At 39.9% G+C, this 27,525-nt stretch overlaps 1 protein-coding gene across 14 annotated transcripts in view; it reads right to left on the reverse strand.

Moving 5' to 3' along the window:
- LOC118356620 (lysine-specific demethylase 6A-like) overlaps positions 1 to 27,525 on the reverse strand; it is a 168,583-nt gene that overhangs the window by 95,746 nt on the left and 45,312 nt on the right. For all 14 annotated transcript variants that reach the window (XM_035725897.1, XM_035725896.1, XM_035725903.1 and 11 more), the window contains one exon: positions 1,419 to 1,477. In XM_035725897.1, the coding sequence (XP_035581790.1) occupies positions 1,419 to 1,477 (59 nt within the window). The remainder of the gene's footprint in view (positions 1 to 1,418; positions 1,478 to 27,525) is intronic.

Below are 27,525 nucleotides of genomic sequence, written 5' to 3' on the forward strand. Positions count from 1 at the left end.
ATTTTATTTTTTAAAGATTTCGTTTATCTATTTGACAGAGAGAGACACAGTGAGAGAGGGAACACAAGCAGGGGGAGTGGGAGAGGGAGAAGCAGGCCTTCCACCGAGCAGGGAGCCCGATGCGGGGCTCGATCCCAGGACCCTGGGACCACGACCAGGGCCGAAGGCAGATGCTCAATGACTGAGCCACCCAGGCGCCCCAAAATTAAGCGATCTTTAAAGGACTTTTCTAGTTCTGGGGCGCCTGGGTGGCTCAGTTGTTAAGCATCTGCCTTCGGCTCAGGTCATGATCCCAGGGTTCTGGGATCGAATCCCACATCGGGCTCCCCTGCTCTGCGGGAAGCCTGCTTCTCCCTCTCCCACTCCCCCTGCTTGTGTTCCTGCTCTCACTATCTCTCTCTCTGTCAAATAAATAAATAAAATCTTTAAAAAAAATTAAAAAAAAATAAAGGACTTTTCTCGTTCTGAAAGTTCAGAATTATAAATTCTGTGACTAAGATCTGGAAGAAATTTATTTATAGACACATTAAAATGGTCATAATCTACTGAGTCATATTATTCACTAGAAAGGACAGTAGGTAGCTTAAGTTTAAGATTACTCAAAGCAAGGTGCAATTTAGGAGAAAAAAACTGTTAATAGCATTCTAATTCACAAGTTTACTGAACAAACAATGCAGCCCTTCTAAATGTGATATAATTAACTGGCCTAAAAGCCAAAGAGCAAGAATAACAACAGGAGGGAAAGTCATCCAACTAAAAGCTAAACATTCAAGTTTAAGAAATCACTTCAAAAACTGGTCAAAGAATGTTTAAGATCTCTGTATTAAATATTCAAATAAAGGGTGCCTGGGTGGCTCAGTCATTAAGCGTCTGCCTTTGGCTCGGGTCATAATCCCAGGGTCCTGGGATGGAGCCCCACATCAGACTCCCTGCTCAGCAGGAAGCCTGCGTCTCCCTCTCCCATTCCCCCTGCTTGTGTTCTCTCTCTCACTGTGTTCTCTCTCTGTCAAATAAATAAATAAAATCTTTTAAAATAAATAAATATACAAACAAACATTCACATGATCCATGTAAGGTGATTATAAACACTGGCAGTTCACTCTTAGATTCTCACACAACTTAAATGAAAACAGTAAGACCCAAAATATTTCCTGTATTTTACAGTTTACAAAATCTTACATATGACTATCAGTTATTCCTCAACAATGGAGAAATGGTGTCATTATTTCTAACTGTAGGATATTGGGAGTTTATAATCAAGTTTTTGGTGATCACAAGGTGTTAGCAGATATGCTGAGTGGAGGGAATGAGGGATGAACCTGACATTAAAATATTATATGTGTTTATCACACACACACAGATACGCACACATACTCGCACATACACAAAGTGGAAACACCTGGCTTAAGTCAACTTACCAGTGAAATGCATTGTAGTAGAAGTAAACCAAACCAAGGCCATATAAAAAGGCAGCATTCTGTTAAAAAAAAAAAAGAAAGAAAAATTAATTCCATAGTAAAAGTTTTTACACTATTTTCTAGATGAATGAGAAATCTAGTACATTAAAAAAAAAGAAATCTAGTACATATGGCATGCTTTTATGTTCTGAAAATTCTACGACATATTGTAATACACATAAAAGAAACAATGAAGTCATGAGGAAACATGTATGCGGAAGCCAAACTGCTTGAAGAAATATTTCAGTTTCTTTTTTATGAAGTCCACAGTGAAAACAATCAAAATTACAATCTTAAAATATGTGTGAAACCACAAAAGACCCCAAACAACCAAAGTAATCCAAAGAAAGAACAAAGCAGGAAGTGTAACAGTTCCTTTCAAACTGTATTACAAATCTACAGTAATAAAAGTAGTAGAGTACTGGCATAAAAATGGACCTACAGAACAAGGGCTCAGACTGGAGAGGCCAGAATTAAACCCCCACATTTAAAGTCAACTATTATTCAACCAGGGAGTCAAGAATACCTGATGGCAAAAGGACTGTATCTTGAAATAGGACTTAAAAAATGGATAAATATATGCAGAACAGTGAAACTGGACTCCTTTCTTACACTAATCTAAAAAATTATTTTGAAACCGAATACCTGATGTCATAAAACTCCTAGAATAAAATGTAGAAAAGAAGCTCCCTGATAGTGGTTTTAGCAAGGATTTTTTGGATATAACAAGGAACAAAAGTAAAAATCATCAAGTAGGACTACACAAAATGTAAAAACTTCTGCACAACAACAAAAACCCAATTAAAAACATGAAAAGGTAATCTGCAAAATGGGAGAAAATTTCTGCAAACCATGTATCAGGTAAGGGGTTACTATCCATAATAAATATATAAAGAACTCACATAAACTTAGTAACAAAAAGTCTAATTTAGAATGCCCAGAGGAGGGCGCCTGGGTGGCTCAGTTGGTTAAGCATCTTCCTTCGGCTCAGGTCATGATCCTGGAGTCCCGGGACTGAGTCTCACACATCGGGCTCCCTGCTCAGCGGGGAGTCTGCTTCTCCCTCTGACCCTCCCCCCTCTTAGGCTCTTTCGCTCTCATTCATAAATAAATAAATAAATAAATAAATAAATAATAAATAAATAAATAAATAAAATCTTTAAAAAAAATAAAATAAAATGTGCAGAGGAGGGGTGCCTGGGTGGCTCAGTCATTAAGCGTCTGCCTTCGGCTCAGGTCGTGATCCCAGGGTCCTGGGATCGAGCCCCACATCGGGCTCCCTGCTCAGTGGGAAGCCTGCTTCTCCCTCTCCCGCTCCCCCTGCTTATGTTTTCTCGCTGTCTCTGTCTCTGTCAAATAAATAAATAAAAATCTGTAAAAAATACAATGTGCAGAGGACCTAAACATTTTCCAAAGAAGACAGTCAGATGACCAACAGGTAAACAAAAGAACAACAAAACAAAAAACAAAAAACCAGATACTCAACATCTCACCATAAGGGCCATACAATTGAACACCATAATGAAGTATCACCTTTTACTTCTCCTAATAGCTAACATGAAAACGTGAAGATAGAAGAAGTGTAAGCAAGGATACAGAAAAAAAGGGAAACCTTGTACACTGCTGAAATATAAATTGGTTCAACCATTATGGAAAACAATGTGGAGGTTCTTTAAAAAATTAGATCTACCATATGATAGAGTGATCCCACTTTTGGGTGTTTATCCAAACAAAATGAAAACAAGGTACTGAAAGCATGTGTACCCCCATATTTACTGCTACACTAATCACAATAGCCAAGATGTGGAAACAACCCAATGTACCATCAACAGATGAGTGGATAAATAAGATGTATAAACCCACTCAAGTATTATGCAGCTGAAAAAATACAGCCTCCCATTGTGACAATATGGGAAGATCCTGAGTAATTATGGTGAATAAAATATGTCAGAGAAAAACAAGTACTGTATGGTATCAACCACATGTGGTATCTAAAAAAGCCAAACCTGTTAAAACAGAGAGTAAGTGCCGGTTATCAGGGAAGTGAAGGGATAGGACAGGTTTTGTTTCCTGAGTTTGAAAGGAGATTTTTTTTTTTTTAATTAATAGACAAAGTGAGAGAAAATGAAAAACAAACATGTTATAAGATTTACAGAAAGTGGGACACCTGGGTGGCTCAGATCTAGTGCACAAGACAGTGAACATGGAAAACCACACTGTATTATAAACAACAAACTTGGGCAACCCTCTTGGGTCCCCTGCCTCTTCACTTTACTATCACTCAATAAACTGCTTTGCTCCCCAACAACAAAAAAAATCAAAAACTTGCTATTCCAACCACCAAGAAGAAATGATAATTATACAATGTGAGATGGTAATTATTGCTACAGATGGTAATTATTGCTACAGGCAAACATATTACAATATATATAACTAGCATGCATACATCTTAACTTTACAATGTTATACATCAAATATATTTCAATTAAAAATAAAGTTTAAATGGCTAATAAGTATATGAAAAAATGCTCATTACCCTTCACAGCAACGAAAACCAAAATCTCAGTAAGATATCTCCTCCTACCTACTAAGATGGCAAAACTAAAAAAGACAAACAAGTAATGACAAGGTTATGGAGAAAAACAACAGCAACACATCAAAATAATGTCAGTGTACCCTCTTCAAAGGAAAATCTCAACAGTATTCTCAGACACACATGGTGATCTATGCAAAAGGACAACAAAAAAACCTTACATGGAAATGATCCTAAATCTTTGTTGCCACTTTTATACCTATTTTGAAGATTAGGAATCATTTTCTACAAAATACATAATTTATTAAATTCTTCCTTTGCATCAATCAGAATCAACTGAGGTTTAGAGGATTTATAATTTGTCCAAGTGTCCATCACAAACCCCAGTTAAATAATTACAGTTTCATATGATTATCATTGTAATAACCCTATATGATGTGTTTGTGTTAAAGAAAAAAAAATGTGGCTGAATGTTACCAAGATGATGACATATCCTAACTTTCCTTCTCCTCAGGGTTGTATCAAATATACACCTACTTTCAGATCAGTTACCTAAGTGAAATCCAGAAACTAGCTGAGTGACTTCTACATATCAAGCAGCTGAGAAAATACCAACATCAAAACAGGCATAAAAGACCAAGACACTCCCACCATATTCTCCTCTTATCACCATGTAACCTCCAAATCCAGCCTTCACCTTAAGGAGCAAAGTGTTTGCACTACACATTTAGGAGCCCAACTTTAAGACTGCCACTGAAATGATGGTCACCCAAATCTCTTGAGTTTGACATTCATGAGACCCTCGGGACGATTGAAAAAAAGTAGTTGTTAAGCAGGCTTGAACACTTCCACAGACCTGCCCTTAAAATGATACATTTCTTAAGGGGAAAATTGTTGTCTTTGTCTTTCCTCTTAAATTTTAAGGGCAGGTCTGTGGGTAACTTCTCAAAGAAAATGAACAGAAACAAAGTATTTGGGAGTAGATATACAAGAGCACAGATCAGGATATAATGGCTCAGCAACCAAATTGGGCTCACAATCTTTCTATGCAGAAAAATAGGTTTTACATTTTTACAAGTTCACCTTAAAAAAAAAAGACTACATGACAGAAAACAAATGCAGCCCCCAAAGCCTAAAATGTATAGTCAAATCTATTAAAAAGTTTGCCAAATTCCAAAATTAACAATTTTTGAACGTAAGTTCTTTAAAATATGTACAATGATGAAAAGTTAATTGCTAAAATGTAGCTGTGATACACATGAAAACAAAAGCATTTTTTTTTTTTTTTACGATTTATTTATTTGACAGAGAGAGACACAGCGAGAGAGGGAACACAAGCAGGGGGAGTGGGAGAGGGAGAAGCAGGCTTCCCGCAGAGCAGGGAACCTGATGGCAGGGCTCGATCCCAGGACCCTGAGATCATGACCTGGGCGGAAGGCAGATGCTTAACGACTGAGCCACACAGGCGCCCCAAAAACAAAAGCATTTTTAAAAAGAAAGATTTATCTTGGAATAATGTTTGTAAAATTCCATTTAAAAGGGTTCAATAATGTCATATTATGGATCCCCAGGGAAATAGAACCAACCGGGAGGCAGAGAAGATGTGTATGTACATCTGTGTGTGTGGTTTATTAGAAGGAACTGACTTGAGATTATGCAGGCTGACAAATACAATAATGATCTGAATAGTTAAGTCAGAAACAGAAAAACAGATATTTTAATTCCAGTACAAGGGCAGGAAACTACAGTATCGTAGTTCAAAGACTATTATTAACAGGATGGGCAAATTTTTTGTACTAATTAGGCCTTGAGCTGGTAAGATGACCACCTACACTGAGGAAGATAATCAGCATTAGCTAGTCTACAGATATGTTAATCTCATCCGGAAACCTCAAAGCCAAACCCAGAGTAATGTTAAGCAGACATTTAGGCCCAGTCAAACTGGGCTATCGCAAAGAATTAACCGTAAGTCTCACACCCCCGTCCCCGCCCTGGCGCCTGGGTGGCTAAGTCTTTAAGCGCCTGCCTTCAGCTCAGGTCATGGTCCCAGAGTCCTGGGATCCAGTCCCACATCGCGCTCCTTGCTCCGCAGGAAGCCTGCTTCTCCCCTCTCCCACTCCCCCCCGCTTGTGTTCCCTCTCTCACTGTGCCTCTCTGTCAAATAAATAAAATCTTAAAAAAAAAAAATAAGTCTACCTCCTTCACACCCTGGCAAAAAAAAAAAAAGACGACAAGGGTATAATTCTGAAGTTGATACAACTATCATGCATACAATCCAAAACAGGTAGCTCCCTCTCCAGGAGAGATTAACACCTTCAGTGATGCATCAGCTCTCCTTAAAATCCTGTAACTTAAATACTATGCTATAAAATCAACACATAATACATTATTACATCATTGGAGAGTAAGAAAGAAAGAAAAAAATACTTGCTTCATGCACACTTGACAACTTAAAGTCCTCGGTGCTAGAGTCACTTGATCGTGTCTGGTATTTATAACTACCTTCTTTCATTTATCATTCTCTATTCCCTTTGCTATCACCAAATCACTTCAACTGGTCATCATTCTCTACCTGCCAGGGTTATACCAACCATTCCTAAAAGGTCCGGGCCATTAGTATTCCATGCTGGGTTGAGTTTTTGTAGTTTTCCAATGACCTTAATTCAAAAGGCACGGTCATTTTAAGAGATGTACTAAGGGATCTACTACATCGAACACATAATCTTCCTTACATCTACTGTAGAACAGGAGCACAATTTCCCCTTGCATATCAAGATGACTCAGTAGAGCCAGAAAATGAAACTCTCTGCCTGAATTAATTAATGAATGAGGAGTCCAAATGGCCAAGGAACAATCTTACCTTTCAGTTTGATAGAATCATTGTTGTATCTCCTGGAGGAAACATTCCTCCCTTTGAACTAACACCTCTTTGCCATCAGATCATAAGGTCATGCGGAAAGGAACCCATACTTTTGCTGTAGGTCAATAAGGGTAATAGTAGGGGCTCCTGGGTGGCTCAGTCAGTTAAGCATCTGTGTTCAGCTCAGGTCATGATCCCCGGGTTATGGGATAGAGCCCCACACTGGAGTCTCTGCTCAGCGGGAAGTCTGCTTCTCCCTCTCCCTCTCCCGCTGCTGCTCCCCCTGCTTGTGCGCTCTCTCCCCCCTCTGTCAAATAAACAAACAAACAAATAAATACAATTAAAAAAAAATAAGGGTTAATAGTTATTTGGTGCCAAGATAGTATCATCAGGATACAACAAAGGTCATTCCAGACATCCCCCTCACTAGAAGACCAACTTAAAAGTATCCTCAGACAGGACAATACTGAGAAAATCTCAGAACACAGGTAGAAACTACATTCCTGAACCACAGAGACTAAGAAGCACACATTAGAAACCTAAGACAAACAGCTACACTCTGACTACACTGCCCCACCACAAAGCTAGAAACACACCAAGAGGGCTCCCCCAGGCCTGAAGTTTTTCCAGTGGGCAAAAGAGAGTCCAACATGGACATCGAGCTCCCCTATCATTCTGGGCTCATTTCAGAGCAGCCCACTACACTACAGGCCTCATCTCACAGAGATGCTGGAGAGAACATGTGGGACTTGTCTGCTAAGGACCAGAATGTGATTCAGGAAGGCAGGGGCAGAAGGGGACTTACAGGAACCAGCACACAGATCTTGTTAGACAAATTCCTCCTTGCAGTGGCACCACAGTAGAAATGCTAGCCAGCAACTTTGACTATCTGCAGAACCAAGTCACTAGCACTGTCGGACGAGTGAATTCAGTACAAAGTTCTGCCTGATTCAGGACCCCCAACAATTAGCCTTGCCAGCTCTGAAGGCTATTTTACCACCCTACCCAGTAAGGAAAATTAATTTATAGGTGTACCTAGGCAAAGTGCATCCTCCACTCCAACAACCCAGGAAAGATGCATAGTCCACCTTTTAACACTACTTAAATCAGCACAGGAGCAGAGAGGGCATGACTGGTAAGTCCAGCTGGTCAAGGAGCTCAGTATGCAGTTCTGCCAAATTCAAGTTCCCAGCCAGCAAGGCATACCAGCCTTTGAGCCTATTCTACCATTCCACTGAGCAGAAAAGCAGTTCCGTGGCTCTAACCCACTGTTGACTATAGCCCTCAATCTCACCCCATCAGGAAAAAAAAAAAAAATTCTTAGAAAAAAACAAGTAGGCAAAGTATCAGAATAGATATTATTTCTAAAGACGATAGTCAATGGCCAACAGCTACATGAAAAGGTGCTAATACTAATCATCAGCAAATCAAAACTATGAGATACCACTGCACACCTATTACAATGGCTACGATGAAAAGAGAGAGGAGGTAAGTCCTGGTAAGAATGTAGACAAAAGGGAGCTCCTGGCACACTGCTAGTGGGAATGTAAATCAGTACATGATAAACAGTGTAAAGGATACTCAAAAAAAAAAAAAAAGGAAATTCAGCTACATCTGATCTAGCAATTTCACCTCTACACATATACCCAAAGAAAACAAAATCACTAATGAGGAAATTATCTGCCATCTGGATGTTTATTACAGCATTATTTATATTAGCCAACACATGAAAAACAACCTAAGTCCATGGAAAAATGAGCAAATAAGAATGTGAGACAGACAGATACAAACACACACATAATAGATACTAGGGAAGGAGGGAAGGAAGGAAGGAAGGAAAAAAGTTTTTTACATTTGTTACAACACAGACAGACCTTGAGGATTATTACACTAACTGAAATAAATCACACAAGACGTATACTGCATGATCTTACTTATGTGTCGAATTTTTTTCAAATTTTCATTCAAATTCATTAGTTCACATACTGTGTTAGTTTCAGGTGTACAATACAGTGGTTCAGCACTTCTACACATCACCAATACTCATCACGATGGGTGCACTTCTTAATCCCCATCACCTACTTCACCCAGCCCCCCACCTAGCCCCCCTCTAGTAACCAACAATCTGTTCTCTAGAGTTAAGAGTCTGTTTCTGGGGCACCTGGGTGGCTCAGTCATTAAGCATCTGCCTTCGGCTCAGTTCAAGATCCCAGACTCCTGGGATGGAGCCCTGCATCAGGCTCCCTGCTCTGTGGGAAGCCTGCTTCTCCCTCTCCCATGCCCCAGCTTGTGTTCCTGCTCTATCTCTCTGTCAAATGAATAAATAAAATCCTTAAAAAAAAAAAAAAAAGTCTGTTTCTTACGGGCGTGTGGGTGGCTCAGATAGTTAAGCATCTGCTTTCAGCTCAGGTCATGATCCCAGCGTCCTGGGATCAAGCCCCACATTGGGCTTGCTGCTCAGCAGGAAGCCTGCTTCTCCCTCTCCCTCTGCCTGCTGCTCCCTCTGCTTGTACTCTAATAAAAAATAAAAAAATATTTTAAAAAAGAAAAGAGTCTGTTTCTTGGGCACCTGGGTGGCTCAGATGGTTAAGCGTCTGCCTTCAGCTCAGGTCATGATCCCAGGGTCCTCGGATCGAGTTCCGCATCAGGCTCCCTGTTCCGCAGGGGGCCTACTTCTCCCTCTCCCTCTGATGTTTCCCCTGCTTGTTCTCTTTCACTCTCTCTCTCTCAAATAAATAAATAAAATCTTTACCTATCTTTAAAAAATAAAAAGAATCTGTTTCTTCTTGGCATTTTCTCCCCACTTAAACCCTTCGCTTGTTTCTTTTGTTTCTTACTTGGCCAACGACAGACACATGGAAAGATGCTCAACATCAATCATCAGGGAAATGCAAATCAAAATCACAACGAGATATCACTTCATACCTGTCAGAATGGCTAAAACCAACAACATGAAATACAACATGTGTCGGCCAGAATGAAGAGAAAAGGGAATTTCTTACCCTTCTGATGGGAATGCAAACTGGTGTAGCTACTCTGGGAAATAGTATAGAGGTTCCTCAAAAAGTTAAAAATAGAACTACCCTACAATCCAGCAATTGCACTACAAGGTATTTACCCAAAGAATATAAAAATACTAATTCAAAAGGGATATGTGCGGGGCACCTGGGTGGTGCAAAGTTAAGTGTCCAACTCTTGGTTTTGGCTTCGGTTGTGATCTCAGGGTGGTGAGATCAAGCCCCACATCAGGCTCAGTCCTCAGTGGGGAGTCTGCTTGAGTTTCTCTCTCTCTGCCCCTATCCCCCATGCTTTCTCTCTCTCTGGAATAAATAAATCTCTCCCTCAATTAATGAAACCATATATGATACAGCAGCTGCAGTTACAGTTAAAACTAAGTTAGGCTTAAGATAATCCACATCCACTGTTAGTCTTTAAGGTCTACCTGTCTTCTGCACAGACCAAATAAAAGATATGAGTATGGATTTCTGAATTACTATCTTCCTTAGCAGAGGCAGTTTTAATGGTTTCCATATAGCCCTTCCCAACCCAACAGCCCTTACTTCATATTTCAAGGGACAAATGAGAAGCTTCGGTATCCTCTGCTGCTAAGTGACTCTACTCCAATTATACATTCTATACCTAGAACTCCAATTATACATTCTATACCTAGACCGTTACCAGTGCTGGATTCAGTTTTTATAGCTTCCTACTGACATTAACTCCAGGGCACTGCAATATTAAGAGACATCCTAAGGAATGTTCTGTCTTCTAGATAAAATTTTCCTTTCCACCATTTCCCCAATAGTTGACCAATTTCCCTTTTGTACTGAAAGATCATTTGCTTGCGAAAACCATGTTGCACCTGTCTTACAGGGTTTTCCACCTTACATTTCAAAAAGAAGGTCACTTCCAGGCAGGCCCAGGAATCTCAGTATACTTTTGTGATCCCAAGAACAAAGTAATTCACCCAAATCTACTTGTACCACAGGAAAAAATCTGGAGGCAAGGTCTTCACTTGTGTTCCTATGCTCAAGAGGCTTAGAAAAGTACAATCTGAGATTTCTTGTGAAAAGTTCCAAAGTCAACTCAAGCACCTATGTGGCCAATCAATATTCTTGCTACATTTACATACATAATCATATCAAATTTGGGGGCTGGCGTATTTTTTATAAAGATAGATAAAATTTTTTAGAAATAAAAAAACAGGGGGCACCTGGGTGGCACAGTCGGTTAAGCATCGCCTTCAACTCAGGTCATGATCCCAGGGTGTTGGGATCGAGCCCCAAGTCAGGCTCTCTGCTCAATGGGGCATCTGCTTCTCCCTCTCCCTCTGCTCTCCTGCTTCTGCTTTCTTGCTTGCTCTATCTCAAATAAATAAATAAAACCTTAAAAAAAAATCAGGACGAAGTTAAATGATATGAGATTTGCTGTATAAACTAGTTAGTATCACTCCGAATATCCCGACTGAATGGAGAAAAATTATGTTTCAATGCAAACTGTATCTTTTTTTTGTTTTTTTAGTTTCATCTTCCACACTGTGCTAGCTTAAAAAGAGACATATTTATTTTAGAGAGAGAGAGCGCACACACGAGTGTGTGGGGAGGGGCAGAGAGAGGAGAGGAAGAGAATCTCAAGCTGACTTCCTCCTGTGTGGGACTTGAGATCATGATCTGAGCTGAAATCACGAAACCGACGCTAAACCAACTGAGCCACCCAAGCAGCCCTTGCCAATCTATTTCAAATCCTGAATTATTCTACTTTCCCCCAATATCTTGCTACAACTCCTCAAATTAACATTTCTGATTTTCTGCCATCCTGTTTGGAATAATTTAGAACTATTGCCCTTTTCCTGAAGCCCTCCAAGATAAAACTGGATAACTTGATATAAACCTCAAGGAAATCACTGCAACAGATCATGAATGTACAACCTTTGTGCCTGGTGCTATGTGGGCCACTTAGTTCAACAGTACAGCAAATGTCATCATCACAGACATTCAAACTGGAAACGAGGAAATCCATTAGACTGGCACTGCTGTCCTCACCCCTCCATCTAAACAGGCTTTCAATCCAATCAAAGAATCTTAACTGGACACTCTCTGGAATCCGAAACTGGACATTAATGATCTTTTTTTTTTAAGATTTTATTTATTTATTTGACAGAGACACAGCAAGAGAAGGAACACAAGCAGGGGGAGTGGGAGAGGGAGAAGCAGGCTTCCCGCCGAGCAGGGAGCTCAATGTGGGGCTTGATCGCAGGACCCCGCGGATCATGACCTGAGCCGAAGGCAGACACTTAACGATTGAGCCTCCCAGGTGCCCCAATCATCTGTTATTTTTATAGAAACTTCTCCTCTTAAATGCCTGATGGTTAGCACCATAAAGCATACCCTCTGCTACTTAAATATCAATGCAGAATTTAGCAGTTCCTTAATGAATGAAAGGATATTGAACAAGAAATGCACTTATGTTGTTCTAAAGAAAGGAATATTTTTTTAAAAGATTTATTTTTTAAAGGAGAGCAAAAAAGCGTAGGGGGGAGGAGCAGAGGGAGAGAGATACCCAAGCAACTTGGCGCCAAACACGGGGCTCAATCTCACCACCCTTATTATCACAACCAGAGCGGAAACCAAGAGCTGGATGCGCAACCAACTACACCAGCCAGGCACCTCGGAATTTTTTATTCCTTCGAATAATAGGGTGAACTGATAAAGATTACATGCTCAATCAAACTTTACTTAGATTCCTGAGCCTTCTCCTAGGCCCACTTGTGTACTTCCTTATAAAATCCTTAGCAAGAACCATCATGCTAAGTCAACAGAGCAATAATCCCTCATCCCACATATCTGATTGCCTTCGATACCAATTGTGGTTTTCCTCCTCCACCATCCATTAACATGGTATCTGGTAAGCCTGGCCTGTATTAAAAAAATAATCCTGTTAGTTCGGTATAGCCAAAATCCCCTTACTCTTCATGTTCTCTCTTACTAGTATGCCATCCACTGACCCCTCAGAAAACCTGGCTACAAATTCCTACTTGCCTATGCTGTCTTCAAAACTGACATCAGTTCAATACTGATAAACTGAATAAATTTGTTTTTATACCTCAAGTATTACCCAGCCATGAATTTTCTGACAATAGATACAATCACCTTAACTTGTACCCAAAGTCACTTCACTGATTCATAGGCATGAGGAGCCTGGCATATCAAGTGGCATTCTTAAACTCCCATTTAGAGGAATCACAGCACTGCCTGCCGCTGGAGATAATCCTTCCTCTGGAAATAAAATCTCTACGTCAGCAGAACTTAAAGTCAAAGAAACTAAAAAGAAAAATTGTGCCACTCCTATCTCTACCCCTTAATTCCTGTACCCATGAATCCTGGATGTAAGAAAAACTGGATGAAAAAAAGAGAGAGAAAAGAAAAATTGGCTGGTGATTCAAAATATGTACAGCCTACTACAGAACCTTGCTATAGCTCTGCAATACTCTACCACATTGCTGGCACCATAACTGAGTCTTCTAAAGGCCTTTGTTCCATTCTATCAAACCTGTTGCTTCAAACATGGAACATGGTATGATCAGTGAACTCCATGTGCACAGACCCAATGGCCACACTTCTTTTACCTTCTATGAAATAATCTCTTGATCTGAAACAAAGCTTTGTGATATCATATGACAATGGATAAGATGTTCTTTCAGTACACAGATGACAATTTTGCCAGTAGCACTGCGTACAAGGAAAACAAATCTGTACCAAGATTAACTGTTTATACTAATAAGAAAAAACACTATTTTCACGATACATATGGACCCAAAGTGATCAGGAAAATGGCTGATAACCATGCAGAATGGTGCCATACATTATGAGGGAACCATTGTTACTGTCTGCAGCTGGCAAATTGGACACCTAATTTTGGTAAAGAAAAATCAATGTTGTTAAGCTCATGAATAAGCATATCCCTACATGATGGCTACTTTGTTCATGAGTCCATCGTGCAATAACGAGGTGGCTGGGGAAAGAGACATAAAGTCTAAGGTCTCATTGTGTCCACTTGATTACTAAAATCACTTTTTCAGATGAGATCACTCTTTTACATAAGACACAAATATCTTCATGAACTTTTTCTAAGTTAGAGAGGTCTAGCCACAAACCTCTTCCTCACGGGGCACCTGGGTGGCTCAGTTGTTAGGCGTCTGCCTTCGGCTCAAGTCATGATTCCAGGGTCCTGGAATCGAGGCCCCCTCGGGCTCCTTGCTCTGCAGGGAGCCTGCTTTTCCCTCTCCGCCCTGCTTTTACTTCTTTCACTGTCTCTCCTTCTCTCTCAAATAAATAAATAAAACATTAACAAACAAAAAAACAAACCTCTTCCTCAAATTATATTGTCACTAATTTTAATTTTTTATTTTTTTACAGAGCAAGAAAGCAGGGCATGGGCAGAGGGAGAGACAGACTCTCAAGCAGGCTCCACTCCCAGCACAGATCCATGACATGGGGCCCAAAACCACGACACTGAGACCACGACCCCAAGACCACAACCCGAGCTGAATTGAAAAGGCAGACACTCAATGGACCGAGCCATTCAGGTGCCCCTTGTCACCAATTACCTAATTACTTTTCTTTCAGTCCCTACTGTCATGCCAAATCACTGGCCAGAGCTCATTAACTCATATATAATTACACTTCTGGCCATTTCTCCTTTTCCAGGCAAAGTGAACAACCAGATGCATGGCCTGATATTCTGCCCACTGGAACAATTTCCCTTCACCACTGTCCTTCAGGGATTTGGGGCTATGGTACTACAGCTATCTAATTTCAGATGGCTGTACTATCCAGCAACATAAAACCAGGCCTGTGACTTTCATTCTGTCAACTGTTGTAGAAAACTACCCATGAGATCATTGATGCAGGCTGGAAGAAAAGGAAGTGGGGACCTTGGGCATTTGGGCTACTTCTTGTATCTTGTTCCTTCAGGGCATACTTGGCCCAGTCTTGTATATATAACTTCCAGGATTATGGACTGCTACTGTGTACACTGTATTTATGCCTTAGTGGATCAAATAATACCCAGTTCATGATGCACAGCTTAGATAGCATGGTAACTTGGTAATAACTGCTTTAGTATATAGTGTCTAAGGCCAGAAACAGATCAAAAGCTGTTTCTCAAAGGGAAAGTAGTCATCCACAAACAAGCACACAGCTCTCTTCCAAAATCCTAAGCCTACACTGTGAATCACTTGCAGGGTCCCACCAAAGGCTTCAAACAGCACCGTTTTCCACAGAAACCTCAAACCCCATTAGATTTGTTGGATAATAAGGCCCAAGTGGCTGAGCAGCTCTTGATAACACTATGTGTTATCTTGTGGGCAGCAAAGACAATTAAGATTCCTTCAAACTAAATTGTAAAACAAAGCTGAAGAACTGATAAACTCCTAAAGACAGACAGTGAAGGTATATTGCTGGTACTGCCATTTAAAAACAAGCTTTTGGCTTTCAGCAGGGAGGAGGCGAAGGTACAAATGTCTTCAGTTGTCCCAAATCCAGGTGCATCTGACACAAACCATGTCCACCATACCACTTCAGTTAGATTCCAACGAGATTGTTGTTTTATACCTGAGGCACACAGGTGGGGAAGTCAGTGCTGTGTCTGCACCACCTAGAAGATTGGCCCCCCGGGTCTGTGTCCAAAAAAAGGTTGGTGATGACATCACCAAGGCCAACAATGATTGGGAGGGTCTGAGGATTACAGTGAAACTGACCATTCAGAACAGACAGGCCCAGAATGAAGTGGTACCTTCTGCTTCTGCCTTGGTTATCAAAGCCCTCAAGGAACTGCCAGGAGACAGAAAGAAACAGAAAACATTAAGCACAGAAGAAATGTCACTTTTGATGAGATTGTCAGCACTGCCCAACAGACAAAGCACTGATCTTTAGCCAGAGAATTCTATGGAACCCTTACAGACTTCCTGGGGACTGCCCAATCTGTGGGCTTCAATATTGATGGCCACATTCCTCATGACATCACAGATGACATCAATAGTGATGCACTGGAATTCCCAGCCAGTTAAGAACTGGCTGGGAAAGGACAATATTTCAATAAAGTATCATTTGACAACAACAATAAAAAAACAAAATCCATAAAACTATTTCTGGTGGTGCATATTGATACATGTGGGAAAAAAGGGCATATTCTACATCAACAGCTGCAAAATAGATACAGGATAAAATGTTAATTTCCTAAAGGAAATAAATACCATCTGATATAGCAGCTGCAATAAGAATAATGTGGTTAGGCTTATGAAAATGTACTATAATTTTCCATCTACTAGAAGGATCCATGAGGTGAGGTGAATGTGAACGTGTTAGGAATCATGACTCCTGCGCCTTCAAGTCTTTGATGATGATACAAAATCTCTTCAAATGGAGATCCAGAAATTAAGTACCACTTTTGGTTTACTATTTTCTTAAAGACAATTTTAATGGCTTCTACTTGTACTTTCCCAATATAATAACCCTAACTCTACAAGTTAGGGAGCCTATTTGGGGATTCTGACAGCTACTGAGTATGTATCTATTCCAAATATGCATGCTGAAATTGGAGAAATAACCACTGAAAGAATTCAGCGACCCACGGGACCCACTATGAAAAGATCTAAATTACAATGTCATTGATCATGTGACCTCCCACAAGCACCTACTCTTACTGGTAGATGACAAAGATGTTTTGGGTCTTCCAGGAATTACCATCAGTTCAAAATCAAGTAGATCTCAAAGGATTATTTTTTATTCCCCAATGCACACTTACCCTAGTAAAAAGACAATGTGCCATTTGGAGAATCCTAGTAAAAAGGATCATGCCGCACAGCGTAAGCTGTTTTTTGTTTTTATTATTATTATTATTATTATTAATTTATTTATTTATTACAGAGAAACAGCGAGAGAGGGAACACAAGCAGGGGGAGTGGGAGTGGGAAAAGCAGGCTTCCTGCTGAGCAGGGAGACTGATACGGGACTCGATCCCCGGACCCTGGGATCATGACCTGAGCTGAAGGCAGACGCTTAACGACTGAGCCACCCAGGCGCCCCCGCACAGTGTAAGTTTTCAGGGTACTTGGGTCCTTTGACCTCCAGTCCTTGAACTCCATTCAAGGAGTTCAGGGACTAAAGAGTAGCTCAAGTCTAGGAAATAACTGAAAGACTCCAATACTCTGTTTTTATGATTCTGGTTAGATTTTTGGTGACTTGATCTACAACTGTTCTACTTATAAAACATTAAGCATGTATTTAGTAGGACTCCTATCCATTTCACTTCTAGGAATACTATGATAACCAAACACCTATTATGTTAACCATGCCCACCTAGCCTCTGGCAAGTGCCACCACTTAACTGTTACCACCCCAGGATCCAATCACTCCCACTGCTCCTGATTCAATGATCATAGTTCCCACTCGATAGTCTGGCCTAAAAAGATCAATCATAAAATCAAAAAAAGGATGCAGGAGTTACTCTTATGAATTTATTTCTCACAATCATGGTGAAAGGTGCATCTTCTGTACCCTCCCAGTAGGTCATTTAAGGATAGGTGGTTTTAAGTGACAATACACACTAACAATCCAATCAATTCCTCCACAATAAGCCAAAGTACGTCCAGATTTTCTAGGTCGCTCACTAAGGAGGTCCACCTTTGGTCCATTTTTCAACAAGCCAAACAAACTGACAGAGCTCTACTGTATAGGCTACAATATTAAATGCAGATTCTCTGCCTAGCCCAAATAAAAAAATGCAGCCTGATCCAACTTTTATGTTCCTTCCATCATTGCTCAATACACTTAGTATTATTCATTCCCACACAGGTTCCCTGAACTTCTGTGTATATGGAAAACTGAAGAAGTTCTTTTGGAGTTTAGTGCACTTTCTCATGGATTAAAACTGAACCTGAACCACAGAGACACATTGGGACTTGTGTCTACTTAGGTCTAAAGAAAAAAGAAGGTGGAGTACAGATTCTGAGGAAAATCAGCATTGCCTTGCACGGCAACTTTAACATGAGTAAATTTTAGTTTCCATACATAGGGCAAGGTTAATCTAATCCCTTAGACTGAAGTGAATAAGTAGTTTCTATTGTTCTAGTGAGGAGACCTAAACAGCAAAAGACTCATTAAGAATTTAGGTGTTCAATAAAATGGGGGTAAAGGGACATGCCTGGGTGGCTCAGTTGGTTAAGCCTCTGCCTTCAGTCCACCTCTACCCACCAGGCTCCCTACCTCCCTGCTCAGCAGGGAGCCTGCTTCTTCCTCTCCCTCTGCTCCTCACACTGCTGTGCTCTCTCTCACATACGCGCTCTCTCTCTCTCATGAGCTCTCTCTCTCTCATGAATAAATAAAATGTATAAATAAATAAATGTCACAAGACTAGGTGCTACTGAGGATATGAAGCAAAAGAAGCCTTATACACGGTACTAGTGGTAACACAAAATACAAACCATTTGAAGAAAAAAAGTCTGGGTAGATTCTAATAAAGTGTAACTTTATACCTCAGAACTCCCATTCCTAGATACTAACTCAAGGCAACTTAAAACATGTAAAACACAAAAACATGTCGAGAAGTGATCCCAGCATCTTTTTCCTCAACTGATTAAAAGTAAGAGATACGTAGTATATACATTACATATCCTGTTCTAAACTTATTACACAGATGGGGAACTAGCATATTATTTTCTTAAAAGTTCAGTATAATAACTTAAAATGAATACTGAAATACATGGAGCAAGGAGTCTCAATCATGAGAAATTTGTCTCTCAGTAACATTACATAACATAAATTTTTACTATCACAGCTAATAAAGGGAGGGTGCTACTAGAATTTAAATGGCAGGGGCACATATTCTGCTATACATCTGTATGGCAAAGACATCCACAAACACAGAATTAACTGCCCAAATGTTAACAATAACCTGGCTAAAATATCCTAATTTGAATAGTATTATTAAAGAAAACAAATGAGCAAATACAGCTGAGTTAATGAAGAAAAAAAGCAACAGTAAAAACTTTGAGATTTACACAAAAAAAGGAAGAATAAACTAAAAAATGTAAGAAGGAAAAAAGTAAAATAACTTGGGTGGAAGTTGCAAAAACAACTTAATAATTTATATTAGGGGCAGCTGGGTGGCTCAGTTGGTTAGGCGACTGCCTTTGGCTCAGGTCATGATCTCAGGATCCTGGGATCGAGCCCCGCATCCGGCTCCTGGCTCAGCAGGAAGCCTGCTTCTCCCTCTCCCACTCCCCTGATTGTGTTCCCTCTCTCGCTGTCTCTCTCTCTGTCAAATAAATAAATAAAATCTTTAAAAAAATTTTTATATTAAATGAAAATGGATTAAAATTTTCTAACAAAATAGGACTTCAACTACCTCCATTCTGACCTCAGTGTGTACTCACTTAAGTTCTTTCCAGCTTATCTCTTAACTCAGGCAAAAGACGCTGAGGACAAAGCATTCCCTGATGGGAACCAAAACTACCCCTCAAGCCATAAGACTGCCCTGAGCTAGCAAGAACCCAGGACTGACCCCAAGACAAATGATGGATCGACCTGACCTTTACTGGCCACCTACATATACCTACCCACTTTTATCCCACAATCTCCTTCTATAAACTTAGAACTCTTCTCAGCACTTTGGAGGCAGTTTTTGAGACCTTAGTCCACTGTCTTCCTGGTGTTGGCCTCAGTGAAATAAACTCCTTTCTTGTTTCACCACCAGTCATTCCTCTGCCTTTGGATTTTGTCAGTGTCGAGTGGCTAAAACTGGGCTGGTTGTTTGGGACCCCTGAAGACATGGCCCCTGTGGCCCAGTTACACAGTTGAAACCCAGAGATCAGAGCACCTGGATGGCTCAGTTAGTTAAGCGTCTGCCTTCACCTCAGGTCATGATCTCAGGGTCTTGGGATTGAGCCCCACATCAGGCTCTCTGCTCAGCAGGGAGTCTGCTTCTCACTCTTACTCTGTGTGCTCTCTCTCAAATAAATAAAATCTTTAAAAAAATAAGAAAAAGCTCTGACCAATTTGAAAAAACAAACAAAACCTAGAGATCATCAGATTTAAAAAAACAAACAGGGAGATACCATTTATATGCTGAGAAAAAAAATTTCAAATATAAAAACACATTCAAGATTAAAGGGTAGAAAAGACTACATTATGTAAACATTACAGTAAGTTCTTTTCAAGTGCACTACTGAACATTCCCAAAGATAGATATTATGGTTAAGTCAAAAACCATATACAAATAAATATAATATTATAAGTGGTAATTCAATGTCCTGTATGACAATGTAATGTGGACTTGCTTCATAAAAAGAATGGTGAACATTATAAAGAGTACAACCAGGCCACCTGGGTGGCTCATTCGTCAAGTGTCTGCCTTTGGCTCAGGGTCATGATCCCAGGGTCCTGGGATCAAACCCCACATCGGGCTTCACGCTCAATGGGGAGCCTGCTTCTCCTTCTCCCTCTGCTCCTCCCCCTGCTTATATTCTGTCTTAAAAAAAAAAAAAAGTATAACTAGTTAAAATATCTTCAAATGTCTTAAGACTATATAGCAAATGCAGAAACCTGTTTAGTGGAAGAAAAACTACTAAACCACAGAAATGTTAGTCTTTGGAGTTTGAACCATGAAATTTTCCCTCTACCTTCTTAGATTATTGTGACAGAAACTTCATCTCAGAAGGGTGTAATCAAGAATACAGGTTCCTTCTGCCCTAGCTCCCAATCAAAGGGATCTTGTATCTTCCAGAGAGGAGTAATAGCTAGCTATATCTTGACGTCACTAAGCTCCACGTGACAGCAGGTGGGTGTGGGGTTAGGAGCACGGATGGCTGACTCTCTTCTTCATACCAAATCACCATGCATGGGACAAAGATTCTAACGTTGGGAACAGGGCATTTAGAAGAGTAGAGCCCCACCATCTGTTACACACCAGCTGGATTCGTAAGATGGTGGCCACACCAGAAGAGGCAAGTTGAGAAGACCTGAGAATGCTGCCAAACACTCCATCAAGCACTATAACTCCTAAAACAAGGGTGCAATGAAAACATTACTTACCATTGTCCGAAGACCCAAATACAAAACTGTGGTTCAGAGATTTTGCCAGAGGAAGAGGGCTTCACTAAGCTACACAAAGCTTTACCAACACAACTGACTTCCTTCACCAATGAATAATGGAGAAATTCAAGAATAGGGGTACTCTCAGGAGTCAATATTGTGATATAAAAAACTTAGATATATAAGATAAACCTTGTGATAATGTTTTATAATAAGAAATATATATTTGGCCTTCATCCCTGTTTCAGGCACATTCCTAAGTGACAAAAGGCATAAGGGTGTCTGTATTATTGAGGTGACTTCTGGATGCCCCTAGGTTACCTAAGAATAGGGCTGATCGTAGGAAAAACCAACCATGTGATAGGAGAGTTGGAACTTTCAGCTCCATCCTTCCAACTTCCAGAGACAGAGAGGGGCTAGAGACTGAGTTCAGTTACCAATGACCAATGATTTAGCCAATCATATCTATTTTATAAAGTCTCCTTAAAATCTAAAGGTAGGGTTCAGTGAGCTTCCTGTTGGTGAATATGTGGAAATACGCAAAAGAGAGGTACATTTAGAGAAAATGGAGTCCCCACACCCATTTTCCACATTTTGCCCAATGCATCTCTTTCAAATGCCTGCTCTTGCCTTACATCCTTATATAATAAATATAAGCACAAGGAGTTATTGGTCCCCAGAAAAAGACAAATAGACACGGCTTTCTTGTCAAAAGTCCTTTTAGGCTGCCAGCCGTATTATGAAAGAAAGAACACCGCCAAACCAGGAGACATCCTACACATATAAGGGACAATAAATCAGTGATATAACTCCCAGTACTGACTCAAAAGTGAAGAGTGACCTGATGCATGTTCTTGAGTTATCTCTGCAGGAGTTAAACACATTTGAGGACTCAGATATCAGACTAACTAGAGTGAGAGAACTGGCAATGCTGACCCTGGCCAGACCTTGTGACTTAGACCTGGAATCTGTTACCCCTAAGATGACTCCTACCCCATGATGTATTCCCCAAAGTGCAAGCCACTTCATAAATATGTATACACCCTTACCGTAAAACTGCCCCCATTCTGTTCGGGGATACTGCTTTGGAAAAAATCCCCAGGGCTCTCCATCACCTGTTGCAAGTAAAACTCTTCCTTTTCGAATTCTTTGGCTTGGTTCAATCTTTTGGCTTGAGTCTTTTGGGTCAATGCCCACCAAAAGGTGAACCCAGTTTCAGGTAACACGGAAGGAACCTCCAGTCTGACTAGAAGTATCAACCTGGGCTTGCATTTGGAATCTGAAGGTGGCAGGAGGATGATGTTTAGTGGGACTGAGCCTGACGCTATCTTTTAGTTGACTTGCAGGACATCATGCTGGTGTCTGAGAATTATTTGGTTGTGTTGAGAAGAGAATCCATACATTGAAATGAGGAGCAAAATAGGAACCTATAGGTTAGAAAGCTTACCAGATAGACCTACAGAAAGAGTCAACCAGCAAATGCACTCCTGAAATCAGGACAAATCCCAAACAATCACTTCAAAAACTATTACTGCAGGGGCCCCTGGGTGGCTCAGTTGGTAAAGCATCTGCCTTCGGCTCAGGTCATGATCTCAAGGTCCTGGGATCAAGTCCCGCTCCAGGCTCCTTGCTCAGTGGGAGCTTCTCTCTCTCCCTGCTTCTCTCTCTCCCTGCCACTCCCCCTGCTTGTGCTCCCTCTCTCTGTGTCAAATACATAAATAAGATCTTTAAAAAAACAAACAAACAAAAAACGATTACTGGAAAAGAGCCAAACTTTAATTAGAATATTTGTGGAACACTTTATGTCCTGAAGTACTGTAGAAAACTAAAAACCAGGATGCCTGGGTGGCTTAGTCGGCTAAGCATCTGCCCTCAGCTCAGGTCATGATCCCAGGGTCCTGAGATCGAGCCCAACATCTGGCTTCCTGCTCAGTGAGAAGCCTGCTTTTCCCTCTCCCACTCCCCCTGCTTGTGTTCCCTCTCCGTGTCTCTCTCTCTCAAAAAATTAAAATCTTTAAAAAAAAAGATTTTATTTGAAAAAGAGAGAGAGAGAGAAAGCACATGAAAGTGCATGAGTTGGGAGGTCAGAGGGAGAGAAAGAAGCAGACTCCCCACTGAGCACCAAACCCCACACAAAGCTTGATCTGAGAACCTTGATATCATGACCTGAGCCAAAATCAAGAGTTGGACACTTAACCAAATGAGACATCCAGGTGTCCCAACCATGTGACTGGTTTAACAAATTTAAAATAGCCATTATACACATATTCAATAACTAAAATATATTTCAAAATGTAAATTATGGTGACAATGTCTTACCAAATAAAGAATATCAACACAAAAAATAAAATCATAAAAAAATAATCGAACAGGAGCACCTGTCTGGCTCAGTCAGGGAAGGATGTGACTTTTGACTGGTGGGGATGGTGGTAGTGATGGTACGTCATGAGTTTGAGCCCAAAGTTGGGCGTAGAGTTTACATAATAAAGAGAAGAATCAAATGGAAATTCTGGAGCTAAAAAAATTAACTAAATCAAAAGTTAATTAGAGGGGCCAAAAGTATACTTGAAGTAGGCAAATGAATGTGTGAACTTAAAGATATATGGCAGGGGCACCTGGGTGGCTCAGGCATTAAGCAGCTGCCTTCGGCTCAGGTCATGATCCCAGGAGCCCCGCATCGGACTCTCTGATCCACAGGAAGCCTGCTTCTCCCTCTCCCACTCCCCCTGCTTGTGTTCCCTCTCTCTGTGTCTCTCTCTGTCAAATAAATAAATAAAATCTTTTAAAATAAATAAATAAATAAAGATATATGGCAGAGATTAATCCAAGGAAGAGAGAGAAAAGTCCATGAAGAGAAACGTGATAGGACATTAAACGCAATAACACGTGTAACAAAAATGCTAGAAGAAAAAAGGGAAAAGAAAAAATATCCAATAATAAATGGCTGAAAACCGTCCCAAGTTTCAGAGAAAACTTTAATTTGCACATCAACGAACTCAACTAATACAAAGCAGGAGAGGAGGGAGGATTCACAGACACATTAAGGCATGAAATGCTGGGATGCCTGGGTGGCTCAGTCAGTTAAGCATCTGCCTTCCGCTCATGTCATGATTCCAGGGTCCTGGGATTGAGTCCCACATTGAGCTCCCTGCTCAGCGGGGAGTCTGCTTCTCCCTCTGGTGCCCTTCCCCCGCTTGTGCTCCCTCTCCCACTCTCTCTGGCAAATAAATAAAATCTTTAAAAAAAATAAATTTTTAAAAATAATAAAGTAAAAAATGCTGAAAAACGGGGGCCAGGGTGGCTCAGCTGGGTTAAGTACCCAACTCTTGGATTTCAGCTCAGGTCATGGTCTCAGGATCTCGGGATCAGCCCTGAGTCAGGCTCAGCACTCAGCAAGGAGTGTGCCTCCCCCCCATCTCTCTGTCTAAAATAAATAAACAAATCCTTTTTTAAAAGTGCTGAAAAATGGGATGTCGGAGTGGCTCAGTCAGTTAAGCATCTGCCTTCAGCTCGGGTCATGATCCCAGGGTCCTGCGATTGAACCCCCCCATTAGGCTCCCTGCTCAGCTGTGAGCCTGCTTGCTGCCCATGCTTGTGCTTTCTCTCTCTGTCAAATAAATAAAATCTTAAAAAAAATAAGAAAATAGGGGCGCCTGGGTCATGATCTCGGGGTCCTGGGATTGCGACCCGCAGCAGGCTCTGCTCAGTGGAGAGTCAGCTTCTCCCTCTCCCACTCCCCCTGCTGTGTTCCCTCCTCTCTCACTGTGTCTCTGTCAAATACATAAAATCTTAAAAAAAAAAAGAAAATAAAGAAAAATAAAACGTTGAAAAATAAAGACAAGTAGAAGATCTTGAAAGCAAAAGAAAAACAAATAATCATTTACCCTAAAAAGCCAATTAGATTGACAGATGATTTCTCCTCAGATACAGTGATAATGTTCAAACTGCCCAAAGAAAACAGTCAACCAAGAATTCTCTATCCTAGCAAAGCTCTTTCAACAACGGAGGATAAATAAACATTTCCACATTTTTTAAAAGATTTTATTTATTTATTTGATGGAGAGAGAGAGACAGTGAGAGAGGAAACAAAAGTGGGGGAGTGGGAGGAGGAGAAGCAGGCTTCCCGCGGAGCAGAGAGCCTGATGTGGGGCTCAATCCCAGGACCCTGGGATCATGACCTGAGCTGAAGGCAGACGCTTAACGACTGAGCCACCCAGGCGCCCCAACATTTGCAGATTAAAAAAAAATTTTTTTTCACTGCAAACACACCCACCTTTCAATAATTCTAATAAAGCTCTTCAGCCTTACAGCAAGAGCCTTAGTAATTTAAAGTTCCCAACCCCCCACAAAACCCCACAAGAACAACAATAACAAAGACCAAAAAGTGTTGGTGAAGATAATAAATGCAATTATGGAACACAGCATACATCGTATTTCCTTTCTTTTCTTCTATCCGACTGGAAAACAATTGTTTAAGCAATCTATATATAACTACTGTTAGGCCTAATATATATTGTAATGTAGCTTGTTATTAATTACAAAACAAATGGGGTTAGTGGGAACAAAGATGTACTGGGCTAAAGAAAGACTCCAGGTGGTAAATCAAACATACAAAACAATTATGAGAATCAGAAATAAGAATTTAAAAGGCTAACAGGGGGCGCCTGGGTGGCTCAGTCGTTAAGCATCTGCCTTGGGCTCAGGTCGTGATCCCAGGGTCTTGGGATCAAGCCCCACATCGGGCTCCCTGCTCAGTGGGAAGCCTGCTTCTCCCTCTCCCACTCCCCCTGCTTCTCCCTCTCCACTCCCCCTGCTTGTGTTTCCTCTCTCACTGTGTCTCTCTCTGTCAAATAAATAAATAAAATCTTAAAAAATAAAAAATAAAAAAATAAAAGGCTAACAAAACTATCTTTTTTAAAGTTGACAAATTATATAAACTAATCTTCTAACACTATACTATTACATAATGCGTACAACAATGTAAATGTTGGAGTTGCAACACTTACTGGCATAAAGTTTTTAAGAATAAAAAAAGGGAAACACATACACAGAGGTATATAAGAATAATTTTGTTTCTACATTTCAAGGAATTACTATAACTAAGTAAATTCGTAACTTAACATGTACATGGGTAAGCCCTAAAGCACTACTAATGAAATAATTCAAAAAGATAAAACGAAAAACATCTGAAGAAATTAAAATATATTTGCTTTCTGCAAAAGAAAGCAGTAATGTAAGAATTGAGGTAAAAAAACAGACATATAAAAGTATAAAGACAGATGTATATCCATTAAATGAATGACCAAAAAAACCCTAGGATTAAACAATGAAAATGTGCAAATTATCACACTGGAAGAAATTAAAGATCTAAGTATATACTGCCTTCAGAAGAAATTCTTTACATTCAAAGGCACATATTATAAATAAAAAGATGGACAGCAATATATCATGAAAACAATTATGAAAATTCTGGATTATCTGTACTAATATGAAACTTAATACTTCAAAACAAAAAGAAGTTGCCTGAAATTATCAGGACACTGACAGTATCAATCTCTGTATGATGTATTTGAAAGTTAAGCTGGCAAATTTTTTAAGTTCTCAAGACAAAAAAAAAAATGGTAGTTTTAGGACATGATAAAGGTAATAGCTAACGCAAGCATGTCAAACATTTTGCAACATAAATTTATCAGATCAACACATTATATACCTTAAACACGTATGTATTCTTTAAACTTACACAGTTTTGTCAGTTATATCTTCAAAAAGTTGGAACAAAAGCAAAAAACAATTTATTCAGTAAAAACATACATTATAAACATATATGCTCCTAACAAGAGAGTACCAGAATATACATGAAGCAAAAACTGATCCCCAAAAGTAGGCAATTCATCAATAGTTCAATCTCATATTCAACACAGATAAAACAAAAGATCAATAGGAAAACAGAAAACTTGGGAACATAACTTTCAATCCAGTAAACTTAATAGAGAACACTTAACCCAACAAAACAGAATATATATTCGTCTTGTGTACACGAAACATTCTCCAAGATAAAACTAACCTAATGCCATAAAATAAATCTGAATAAATAAAAAGGAACTGAAAGAGTATAAAGAACTGCTGGCCTTCAAAAATGAGTTTGAATTATGTGGGTCCACTTACCTTGATTTTTTTTGCATAAATACAGTATTGTACTGCTAATGTATTTTCTAAACTCTTATGTCTTTATTAACGTTTTATTTCTGTAGCTTATTTGAAGAATTCAGTATGTAATACAAATAACATACAAAATAAGTGTTAATCAATGGTGTTATTGGTAAGCCTTCAAGTCACCAGTTAGCAGTTAACTTTTTTGGGAAGTCAAAAGTTATACACAGATTTTTTGAATGCATAGTGTTGATGCCTCTAACCCCTTGTTGTTCAAGATTCAACTGTATGTTCTTTGAATAAAATGTAATGAAATTTTAAGATAACCCCAAAAAGGTTGAAATTATACTTCTTAAATAACCAATGAATCAAACAAGGAATCATGATCTAAACAGACTCAAAAGAGGACCAAACTGAACACCTTTTCATGATGAA

Source organism: Zalophus californianus, chromosome Y (assembly GCF_009762305.2).
Source record: "Zalophus californianus isolate mZalCal1 chromosome Y, mZalCal1.pri.v2, whole genome shotgun sequence".
In the NCBI taxonomy this organism is placed as follows: domain Eukaryota; kingdom Metazoa; phylum Chordata; class Mammalia; order Carnivora; family Otariidae; genus Zalophus; species Zalophus californianus.